The sequence below is a fragment of the Pelecanus crispus genome, chromosome 3, assembly GCF_030463565.1.
Source record: "Pelecanus crispus isolate bPelCri1 chromosome 3, bPelCri1.pri, whole genome shotgun sequence".
NCBI classification, from domain to species: Eukaryota; Metazoa; Chordata; class Aves; order Pelecaniformes; family Pelecanidae; genus Pelecanus; species Pelecanus crispus.
Window position 1 is genome coordinate 31,858,234 of NC_134645.1, and position 11,910 is coordinate 31,870,143.

At 43.0% G+C, this 11,910-nt stretch overlaps 1 protein-coding gene across 2 annotated transcripts in view; it reads right to left on the bottom strand.

Annotated features, from left to right (window-relative positions):
* CNIH3 (cornichon family AMPA receptor auxiliary protein 3) overlaps positions 1-8,596 on the bottom strand; it is a 58,784-nt gene extending 50,188 nt beyond the window's left edge. For both annotated transcript variants that reach the window (XM_075706771.1, XM_075706770.1), the window contains exon 1: positions 8,516-8,596. In XM_075706771.1, the coding sequence (XP_075562886.1) occupies positions 8,516-8,596 (81 nt within the window). The remainder of the gene's footprint in view (positions 1-8,515) is intronic.
* Between the last annotated feature and the right edge of the window lie 3,314 nt (positions 8,597-11,910).

Sequence of the window (11,910 nt, forward strand, 5' to 3'; positions counted from 1 at the left end):
AAAGCCAGAGGTCTGATGGTTGAATTCAATGTTTTAAGTGTGATTTAATGTAGTATGTGGTGGCTGAATAAACAAATACATGTAACAAGCTATAACCTCATGCCTCAGACTCAATCTAAGAGTTGTACTCATGGTCTAATAAAGTATGACAGCTATACTGCCTTGCTTATTAACAAGCATAGCAGTTTAAAAAAAAGCACTAGAAATACATTGTTTACCAATTGGGATATAAAATCCCTTTAGTAAGTAGATTTTCTAACTAATCTTAAGACCAAAAAAATATCGAATATGTGACAACCAAATAACATTTAAATAGTTCCCTGCACATTTTTGTGGGAGGCGCAAGACTCCACAGAATAATTTATTCTACACAGATAATGGAGTCACTGTGACTTGTGAAGCATCTGGAATTACAGCCAGTGGCAACCACTCACAATTTAAAACCTTTCTCCAAATAAATCTCATCATGACAGTTCAAGCATACACAGAGATCCAATTTAATCTTTCCACAGCATTTAAGTCTGTGGTAGAGCCCAAAGACTTCTATGATTTTTTTTTAATTATTATTTAAGCATGACAAGGTAACTAAACTGAAATATACTTATTTTCCAATATATAAAATATAGTTTGCTCCACAGCCTGTGCTGCCTGGCCTAATATCTGTCTGCCAGCATTAATGTGACAAACTTCTGAAATAAAAGTTTTAAGGGAACTGTCAAGCTATGTTATAGCCAGACCAGTCTGGTTGTGTTCTGTCTTTAAAAAAAGTAGAAATATCAGACTCACTCCTTAAATTGTCATGACTAGGAAACCTTTAGGGACAATGTGCTTAGCCGCTTAGAGAAAAAATACCTTCAAGAAACATGTATAACATACAGCAACAGCATTTGTGTTCCTGTTCATCAAATCTTAATCTGATTTTATTTTTAATCACATAATTATCCAATATTCTCAGAGAACCGAATTAATGACTCATTAAAGGACAGCACTGAACTTCACTATCTGAAAGAAAATTCAAGCTTGACCACAAGACTGTAAGGAAATTACTTTCTTTTCAAGACAGGCTTTAAAGCATTGTAAAGAGGTTAAATTGAGACAACTGGCAGCCTTTACTGAAGAGAAGCACGGGTTAAAGACAGCGTACCCCCCTGAGGAACAAGAATGGTGACCTAGTATCAACAGATGAGGAGAAAGTGGAGGTACTCAACAACTTCTTTGCCTTGATCTTCCCCAGCAACCTCTCTCCTTGCCCCTCCCAAGTTGACGGACCAGAAGATGGGGACCAGGGGGGTAAAGCCCCTCCCACTGTAAGGGAAGATCAGGTTCAAGACCACCTGAGGAACCTGAATGTACACAAGTCTACGGGACCTGATGAGATGTATCCCAGAGTCCTGAGGGAATTGGCTGATCTAGTTGCCAAGCCACTCTCCATGATATTTGAAAAGTCATGGAAGTCACGTGAAGTCCCTGGTGACTGGAAGAAGGGGAATGCTGTGCCCATTTTTAAAAAGGGAAGAAAGGAGGACCCTGGGAACTACCGACCTGTCAGCCTCACCTCTGTGCCTGGGAAGATCATGGAACAGATCCTCCTAGAAGCTATGCTCAAGCACATGGAAGACAGGGAGGTGATTCGAGACAGCCAGCATGGATTCACCAAGGGCAAGTCCTGCCTGACCAACCTAGTGGCTTTCTATGAAGGAGTGACTGCATCAGTGGACAAGGGAAAAGCAATGGACGTCATCTATTTGGAATTCTGTAAAGCCTTCGACACAGTCTCTCACAACGTCCTTCTCTCTAAATTGGGGAGATATGGATTTGATGGGTGGACTGTTTGGTGGATAAGGAATTGGCTGGATGGTCGCATCCAGAGGGTTGTGGTCAATGGCTCGATGTCCATGTGGAGACTGGTGACAAGTGGTGTCCCTCAAGGGTCTGTACTGGGACCAGTGACAGGACAAGGAGTAATGGTTTTAAACTAAAGGAGGGTAGATTTAGACTGGATATAAGAAAGAAATTTTTTACAATGAGGGCAGTGAAGCACTGGAACAGGTTGCCCAGAGAGGCAGTGGAGGCCTCATCCCTGGCAACATTCAAGGTCAGGCTGGACGGGGCTCTGAGCAACCTGATCTGGTTAAAGCTGTCCCTGCTCACTGCAGGGGGGTTGGGCTAGATGATCTCTAGAGGTCCCTTCCAACCCAAAGCATTCTATGATTCAAGTGAGCTCACGGATCTCTTTACTGGTTTCAGGTAAGACAGATAGCTATCCTCCAAACCAAAGTTACAGAAACAATAAGACACTGATACACAGAGAACATGGATAGACTAACACCTAGTTTGTCACCAAAGTGCTTTGCTCAACTCAATTTGCTATCAACCAAGCTTTAAATTATTCTCTTGTGTACTTTTTATGTCTCTTTAAAATTAAGGTTGTACAGTTTATCAAAAATTAGGCTAGGAATTTTATGAGGCAGCCTAAGTGAGTCAGATACCGAATACTCGCCAAGTTCCACATATATAACTCTTGGAAAGCTTTTGAATTTTTTACCTAAGCTACTGCAACTTAAATACTAATAAAATACGGTCCATATCACCAGGACAATACAGTGATAAATAACAGAAGTGGCAACATCTTATATGTACATAGCACCTTCTGTCAGAAAGCAAAGGCTTTTTAGGGATATCCATTAAATAAAATGACATGCAGTACTTGGAGTTCAGTTCTATTACCCACACTTAGTAAATGAGAAAATAAGACATAGATAATTCAAGCTGTCTACTAAACATAATACACAAAGCCAACAGCAGAAACAGCACTGAATATAGATTCCAAGGGCTTCTTTCCCTGCTGTTTGCAAAAAACGATGCTTTAATTTAAAACTAAAAGTCAGTCTTAGCCTATATTACTCTGTTCAATCACTGCCTCCCACTGTTTTTAAGTGTACCTGTGAACTTTTAGCCAAAGTTATATTAAGGTAGTTTATCAGGATTAATACTATCCTCACACTTCAAAAGGAAAATAAGGGGGGGGGGGGGGGGGCGGAGCAAAAACCAAGAAAATTTCCGTGCTCTACTGCTTTATTCTTGTTATGCTTGGTTCAAGTAACTGTGACCAATTTCAATGCACACAGCTCTTGTCATGCCAGAGAGCAGTTCCCAGAATCATTTGCATTCACAATTATAACAGAATACTCCAAAAGCCCATCAAATTTGGTACAACTTCTCAGGCAAGCACCATTAATTTTTTCACTGGCATGATACTCCTAATACTTTCTGGCAATCCTTAAGTAATACTGGTTATGAAGCAGTTGCACACATTCAAAGATTCAAAGATATGCTGATATGTGTTCAAAAAGAGATGGCCCACCACAGAAATTTTTTTTTTTTTTTTTTAAACACTAATGTTCTTGGTATTTATGAATTGCTTTACTGTGGTATTATAAAATGGAACACTTTGAAAAGCTCTTTTCTTAAAGCTTTCCTTAAAATAACAAATCTCAAAGCAGATAATTTCATCCTAAAGTATGAAAAAAGGGAAGGACTCAGATTACCCAAACCCAGTGTATTAGAAGAGCATAATAGTGCTGCAGGAATTCACACAAGCATGACACATTTTAAGTGATGACAAATAAACTACAATTTGGTCAGCTTCGGTCACAACTCAGTGGAGCTACACAAGAAATGAATGTGGTATGTCAAATCTTGTTGGGAGTTCAGACTTGGCATAGCTCAGTTAAATGTTAACAGGAAGCTAAATCTTAGTTCGAGATAGTTAAGGAATGGAATAAAACTGATTAGTAAAAAGCTGTTTATAAAGAACAAGAAGCTGAGGACAACAAAACAAAGTCTGATTGTTAGTAAGACCATATACTCTGTTCTTGAGTTTACAAGATGATCAGAGAGGGATATAAAATGATGTAGTTAGTAGACCGAATTCTGCTGATAGTTGTATCACATAGTCCCCCCCAAAATATGCTCAGCTGCATTATTCCAGATGAGAGGACACCTTGGCCAAAACACATTTTAATGACACCCCAGCTGGTAAAGCAGAGCACTACTGTAACTGCATGTCTGCAACAAGTCACATGCAGTATATACCCGTCAACTGTACTGAGGTATCTCTATGTATTACTTTCTCCCCCAAGACATTAACCCACCAAAGTTCGCTCAACATTTTGACGCTCGCTGACTTTATTTGAAAACAGTCTCATTTAGCTAATTTGGCTAATATGGCTTCAAATATAACCAACTTTACCAAACTCTATAATTATGAGAATTCAAACTCAGGGAAAGGTTTTAGGCCTCAAATGGAAAAGTTTTGCTGAATTTCGAAAGGACTAATTCATAGTGTTACATAAAGTAACAAAAGAGTTGTTTGAAACAGCTTATATCATTCTACACCATTCAGCAAGTTTGCAGACGACACCACACTGAGTGGTGTGGCTGACATGCCAGAAGGATGAGATGTCATCCAAAGGGACCTGGACAAGCTGGAGAGGTGGGCCCGTGTGAACCTCATGAGGTTCAACAAGGCCAAGTCCAAGGTCCTGCACCTGGGATGGGGCAACCCCCGATATTAATACAGGCTGGGGGATGAAGGGATTAAGAGCAGCCCTGAGGAGGAGGACTTGGGGGTACTGGTGGATGAAAAGCTGGACATGAGCCGGCAATGTGCGCTTGCAGCCCAGAAAGCCAACCAAATCCTGGGCTGCATCAAAAGAAGCGTGGCCAGCACGTTGAGGGAGGTGATTCTGCCCCTCTACTCTGCTCTGGGGAGACCCCACCTGGAGTACTGCGTCCAGCTCTGGAGCCCTCAGCACAAGGACATGGACCCATTGGAGTGGGTCCAGAGGAGGGCCACCAAAATGATCTGAGGGCTGGAGCACCTCTCCTACGAGGACAGGCTGAGAGAGTTGGGGTTGTTCAGCCTGGAGAAGAGAAGGCTGCGGGGAGACCTTATTGCAGCCTTTCAGTACTTAAAGGGGGCCTATAGGAAAGATGGGGACAATCTTTTTAGCAGGGCCTCTTGTGACAGGACAAGGAGTAATGGTTTTAAACTAAAGGAGGGTAGATTTAGACTGGATATAAGAAAGAAATTTTTTACAATGAGGGTGGTCAAGCACAGGTTGCCCAGAGAGGTGGTAGAGGCCCCATCCCTGGCAACATTCAAGGTCAGGTTGGACGGGGCTCTGAGCAACCTGATCTGGTTAAAGCTGTCCCTGCTCACTGCAGGGGGGTTGGGCTGGATGACCTCTAAAGGTCCCTTCCAACCCAAAGCATTCCATGATTCTATAACAGGAATATAAACTGTTATTAAATTCCAGAGGCTGGAATATAGAAGAAATGAAGCAGAAAGGTCACCATCCTGTACTAAATTCTCTAGTACTTTTCCACAACAATGGCATGAAAATATCCACTTCTACATGATCTTTCTAATACTGTGTTATTACAGACAGAGGTAATGTGGTCATTGAACAACCTAAATGCTTAAAACATTCCCACACCACAGACAGTGGTATTGGTACTATGTAGTACATGGAAAATTCGATTCTTCAGCCCTTTTCTGTCATTTTACATGTATGAGTGAAATTCCAGCAATAATACATTAAGGCAAATCTTGTACATAGTTTAAACAAATGCTTCTGATAGTATCTAATTTGTTTGGGGTTTTTTATCATGACAGACACCACTGGTGACCTATATGAGAAGGTCACTCAGAGGTAAGAAAAAAATTATTACATGTTCCAGGTGTCCGGACCACTTTCTGTATTTTCTTTACAATTCCTTTAAAATATTCTCACCAGCTTCATTCTGTCTGCCCCAAAAGAGTATGGAGCACAGGAATGTATAGAGAGCCTGTAACTTCTTAGAGGAAAGGCACCAGAAAAGCAGAGTTTCCAAAATAAAAATCCTCATTTTACCCTCTTCTTTTATTTTGGTTTCACAGTTTTTATTGAACCTATTACATCAATATTAATGAAAATCATAATTCATCTGACTTCCCACTTCCCAGCAGGAAGAAAATGAGATTTTATTTGATCCACTGTTAATTCATTCCAGATAACTGCCCAAACCTCTGCCAGCTTCAGGTTAGAACAATATGAAGTCCAAATGCTACAGTTTTTTTCTTGTCCTTTAAAATAATTTACAAAACATGAATTCTCATTCAGTCTTAGAACCTCAGGAATCTTTCAAAGTGATGGGATGCTCACATTAATCAACAACTTAGTAACCAAATATGTTTGGGTTTTTTTTTTAAAAAAAAAACCCAAAACACAAACAAAAAAAAAACCCACTTAAAATGCATTTTAACAGGAAAAATATAATTATTACAATCCTCTGCTGCCCTTATGAGAACCCCTTTAAAATATATCTACTGTCTCTTACAAGTATATTACAGTGAAAAAATCAGGTCACAGGGAAGGAGTGGTTTTGTTCCTTGGGAAGATTTTCACAATGAGATGTTGAAGTTAAAAGAAACTCCTATGACTCAATACATAAGCTACGTTAGACTACATTTTAGAGGAAATAAGAAACCAGATTATAACAGTTAATATAGAAAGCATAATAAAAATCCCTGTGTTTTGTATATGTGGGTAACAGGTATGCTTAAAAGTTTATTCTGGCAGGGTGTTAAATCTGTTATTCTATGACCTTACCAAACCATGTATTTTGATAGAATTCTTATCTATTTATAAGAACAGACAGTACCAATTCTTGCTCTATTACAATAGAACAGCATTTCCAGCCATTTTCAATTTCAATCCCTCAACAATTTTTCAACAGATATAAGAAACATGCACCATAAACATAAGCCTATTGATAAAAGGTTTCCTTTCTTAGCTGCCTCTTACAGATCTCTACAAGTAATGGATTGCTCTCCATGAGTTTACAGACTGAAAGTTAAAAAATGGTTCACTAAGAGTAAATTTGCAGTAACTACACCGATTTAAGGAAAAATAATTTGCCCCATTTGCTACAAGTACTGTACGTCTTCAGACAACAGCTTCAGTCCGGGAAAAGATGACTGGTGAAACACAGTGACAGACTTCAAATATATTAAAAAATCATTAAAAATGTGATAATAATGAAGGAAATAACTGTTTAATTTGTAGCAAGAGATTCCGAGTAGAATACACTTTTAACTCTGAAGCCTTTGAAGAAGCTGTAGAATTCTCATTTTTGGGGACCTACAGTTTTGGGGAAGAGGAGGGAAGAAAACATGAGTAATCACCTAAATTTTACTACTCCTTTTTTCAGAGAACAGGTGTGCAGTAGTGGACTGCTAGAGACCCTTTTCAGCCTTGCAGTACTTGACATCACTACCGTACTTGGCAATACCATCACTCTTCTGCGGTTTCATTAATAAGAAAAAACTTCTAACAGCACCATTAAGAGCTCAAAATAATTTGATTTCAAAGAATTCTCACAACAGAGGGATCTGTTTCATACTTCTAATACGCTTACATACAACTAAGCTAGCAGCTTTACTCTTGTTTCAGTAAAAACAAATTCTGTATCTCCCTTGCTTGTTAGTCGAAGGAGGGGTTTTTTAATCTTACCAGATCAGGTACCTGTAGAGGCATTCATGAGACTTGCTCTATTTCCCAACTTACCCTTTTCCATCCCGAATGTTTACAGCATGAAGTTATTTGCGTAGCACACACACAGCGTAAATAATACCTAAATACATAAGGGTTTCAAAGAATTGCAAGTTATGCGTAAGGACAATTTCACCGCTGCGGAGATAAACACCTTCCAAGTCACACGCTTACGCCTAGCACAGCCACCCAGCGCACAGTAAGGAACGCGCACCACCGCTTGCCACTGAAATCGGTAACGCTGGACTCAGACACCCAGTCCATGCATTACAAGGGTGAGGAAGTTCCACATTCAAACCCGAAGGTTAAAGAAGTTATTACCCTAGTAATTACTGAAGGAAAAACCACCCAACTGCTTCGTCAGGTACGGGGCGGTTGCTCCCTCACAGCGCTCGATTTTCGGGCAAGAAAAACTCGTTTACCTCGGGGGGTCGCATGCTAGCAGGGTCAGGGCGAGGGTCACGGGCAGCGCCTAACCCAGCCCAAGCGCGGCGCGGGGAGGTCTCCGCAGGCGCAAGGCGAGGGCAGCACCGGCTGCGAGCGCTTCCCCGGAGCGCGGGCGGCCAGCGATGCGATTACAAGCTATCACAGAAGCACCGCCATTGGTCTTTACGCTTGTTAAGAACTTAATAAAGAAAATGACCCAGGCAGAGGTTTCGCGGCGCGGTCTGTCTGTCTGTCCGTCCCGGCACCACCGCCGGGGGAAGCGCGGGAAGCGCTCGCCGGCGGCGGCACCAGCCAGCAGCGAGCGCTGCGCTTCGCCTCGCCTCGCCTCGGCTCGGCTTGGCTTGGCTTGGCTGCCCGCCCCAGCCCCTCACCGCCGCTCCTCTCCCCTCACGGCACGACCCCCGCCCGCCCCGGCGGCGGGAGCCCTTTTTAGCCGTCCGCGCGGGGGGCGGCGGGGCCGGGGTACTCACATGCCAGATGGCGAAGAAGATGAGGGCGGCGCAGAGCACCAGCGACAGCATGTAGCAGAAGGCGGCGAAGGTGAAGGCCATGGCGGGGGAAGCCCCCCGCCGCCGCCCGCGAGGGGTCCTGGCGGGCGAGCGGGAGACCAGCGACCCCCCCCAAATCCCAGCGGGGAGAGCGGCGAAGCGACCGGGCGCCCTCAGGGCGGAGAGGAGCGTCAGGCACACAGACAGAGCCGGGACGGACGGGAGGACGGACGGGAGGATGGACGGGTGGCCGCCGCGCCCCTCACAGCCGCTCCCTTCGCTCCGCCGAGCCCGTCCCGACCGCCGCAGCGCCCGGGGCTCCGGGCCCGGCCCCGCCGCCGCCGCCGCCGCTGTGCCCTCCCCGCTGAGGCGCGGCGGTGGGCGGCCCCCGCCGCCAGGGCGCCCCCGAGGGGCGGGTCCCCTCCGGGGGGCGGGGGGGGGGGGGGGGGCGGCGGGCGTGGGCTCTGGGATCAGCCCAGGCCAAATCCTGGAAAGGTAATTGCCTGCCCCAAACTTGAGGTGCTTATTTTATGATTATCATCGTTATTTTTTCTTCTAGGATCAGGCAAATCTGGTAGGAGGAGGGCAGGAGCCGTGTTGGGGAGGAGGGGTGAGACGTCCCCCCGCGTCCAGGCGCTTCGGCCTCGCCGAGGAGTTGGGGGGGGCCCGGGGGGGGGCCGGGGCGTCACCCGGCGTGGGGAGGCCAGCGCGGGAGTGGCCGTCCCCTGATGGAGAGAGGGGGGACAGAAACCCGGCCGGGCAGCTGAAATGGAGTAGCTCGGCAAGTTAGGATCGGTCCCTGGTTTCCCGCTGGATAGAAAGGATACGTGCAGAGAGACTAAATAAGCACAAATCTTCCTTAAATGCTGCAAACTGGGGGAGTGCTCTTGATGACTTTCAGGTATACGCAGTATCCAAATTGCTGAAGTACATCTTTGAAGGAAGGAAGGAAGGAAGGAAGGGTAAGCCCCTGGCTTCTTCCCCTGCCCTTAACAGCATCCATAGCGTATCCAGACACGACTTGGCTATTTCTGCAGGACATCTGTTTTAGACTTACCATCAAAAGTTCTTCCACCTCTTTGGAGCACTTTAGCAGCGCTTTGGAGCTGATACAATACAGCAGATTGGTAAGCAAAAAGTTTTCAAGAGAAAATACCATAGAACCACCAGAAGTCCCATTTTAAAATGTTCCGAAAACCATGGATGAAAGCTATATATTTGAAATATCCTTACAAAACTTAAAAAGAATTTCAGTTCAAAGAATTTTTTCCATCCCCTAATGGATGGAAGGGGGTTCAGTAATAAAACTATTTAGAAATTTGCCAGTGGCCACCTGTGAAAAGTCAGACTTCATGGTGCAAAAGATCATAATTCCATCAAAGCCAAGTTCAGTACAAGCTTTCTTTTTAAATGTTTACAATATATTTTTGTTTAACATTATGGTATATTAGTTTTAGCATAATATGCACTTTTATCCTGAGGAAAGAGTGCTGATTTGTATCAAGAGTCAAGGCCAGTAATTAATAAACCAATCAGGAATAAACTGATGGATGTAACCTTTTATAATTGAGACGCTCCAGACTGTAGATGTGATTTGATGCTTTAATTAAGAAGGACAGAACGCAGCAAATGTGCTGTCATACAGGGATGCAGTAAATGCATTGTAATTCTCTGACCTTTTAATTCTTTTGTATCTGAAATCCTGCGGAGCATATGCTTGCGGAAGTAAATGGTTTATTCATAACCATTTCATTTTCCTCACACATTTTGAAAAGAGCTGTAAATGAGGTGCAGAAGCCATCTTTGGATTTTTTTTTTATTTTGCCACAGTTACTTTAATATCTTGATATATATTACCTGTGTTAATACCTATGTTTCAACACAGAAAAACTGATGCTTCCAAGAAAATCAAAATAAAGCATTTCTTTCTGGAGCACTTAAATGTATACATACACACACATATATATATATACAGCTATCTATAAAAATATACTCCAGGTATCACAAAAGACAGAAGTGGAAACAACCATTAAATCTCAGTTTAGGACCACACTCCAAGGTAAATATTCTCCTGTTTTTCACTGTCTCTCATCTTCATTTACATTCTAGCTATGTATTTGGAGCTCTTCAATGAACACATAGACAAAATATTTGTTTCCCGTGTTCCACAGCCCAGTACTTCCAAGATCACACAGTCTTTCCTGATACTGATTTTGAAACATATATTGCCCATTAGCCATATTTCTAGTCATTAATCACTGCTAATGGCTGACTAATTACAAAAGTTTCTGATATACAGTGAAAGGAAAATCTGTCAAGATGCATTTAGGATGTTCTTGTCCCACTGTCATCGTCTTACATTCTACCATGAGGACACCTTAAGTATCCTGAGATATTTAAGTGATGGAGAGTGGTAGAAAGATTTACCCTTCACCAGGTACACATCTCTGAGATTTGTCTCAGCAATCACTAAAAAGACTTCCTTATCTCCATCTCATTACAAACTCGTTACAGCTCTCTGTGGCATGAGGACCACACAGCAGGGAGCCATTCCTTTGTCGTTTCTGAACCAGACTACTGCAAACCACAGCATCTGAGGCAAAAGGTGAAAATAATCTGGATGTGCCTGACCCTCTTCTGACTGGTTTAAGCCTCTGTGAACACAGCAGGAACATCAGCCTGTCTATTAGCTCCCCATCCACTTCTAAGGTCTTGGTCCTAACCTTCAAATGAACTGATGGATCTGATCCTAGCTGCATGAGAAATTACAGTCCAGCACCCAGCTGTGCTCCTTTGAAATAATGCATATCACAGAGGCCAGAACGGAGGGTATGGGAGCTGAGGATACAGCAGCATCAGCTGAAGGGATCTGGAATAGGCAAACCAGACAAATACAGAGTATAACCACCTTTAGGAAAAAAAAAAAAAATGTTGTTTTCAAAACTGTTATTTTAATGCTTCTTTTCCCAAAATAAGCAAAATTACATCCACATATTGAGACACACCTGGGTTTCTTTTCCATTATTAGAAATAAAAGGCCCAGATATTCTGTAGCAGCCCATTAGCAAATGCAGTAACCCTTGCTCTCTGGTGTTCAGCAGCTCATTTTAGCAGACACAGTCTCAGATTTAGCACCTCATCTTTTATTCTGCTGTCTTCAAAATTTCACAAATGTTCATGCTTCCTCCAGGTCATGTATTCCCAAGCCATTCCCAGAAGGGACTGCTGTTCTAACCCTGCAGCACACACCTGTAACCTGGGAATGCAGCAGCAAAATTTATTCAGAACACTGAAGCATGGAGATGAATTTCAGACAAAGGAGAAAGTCAGTAAGAAACAGAAAATAAATTCATATTCAGATTGATTTTAAAAAATGG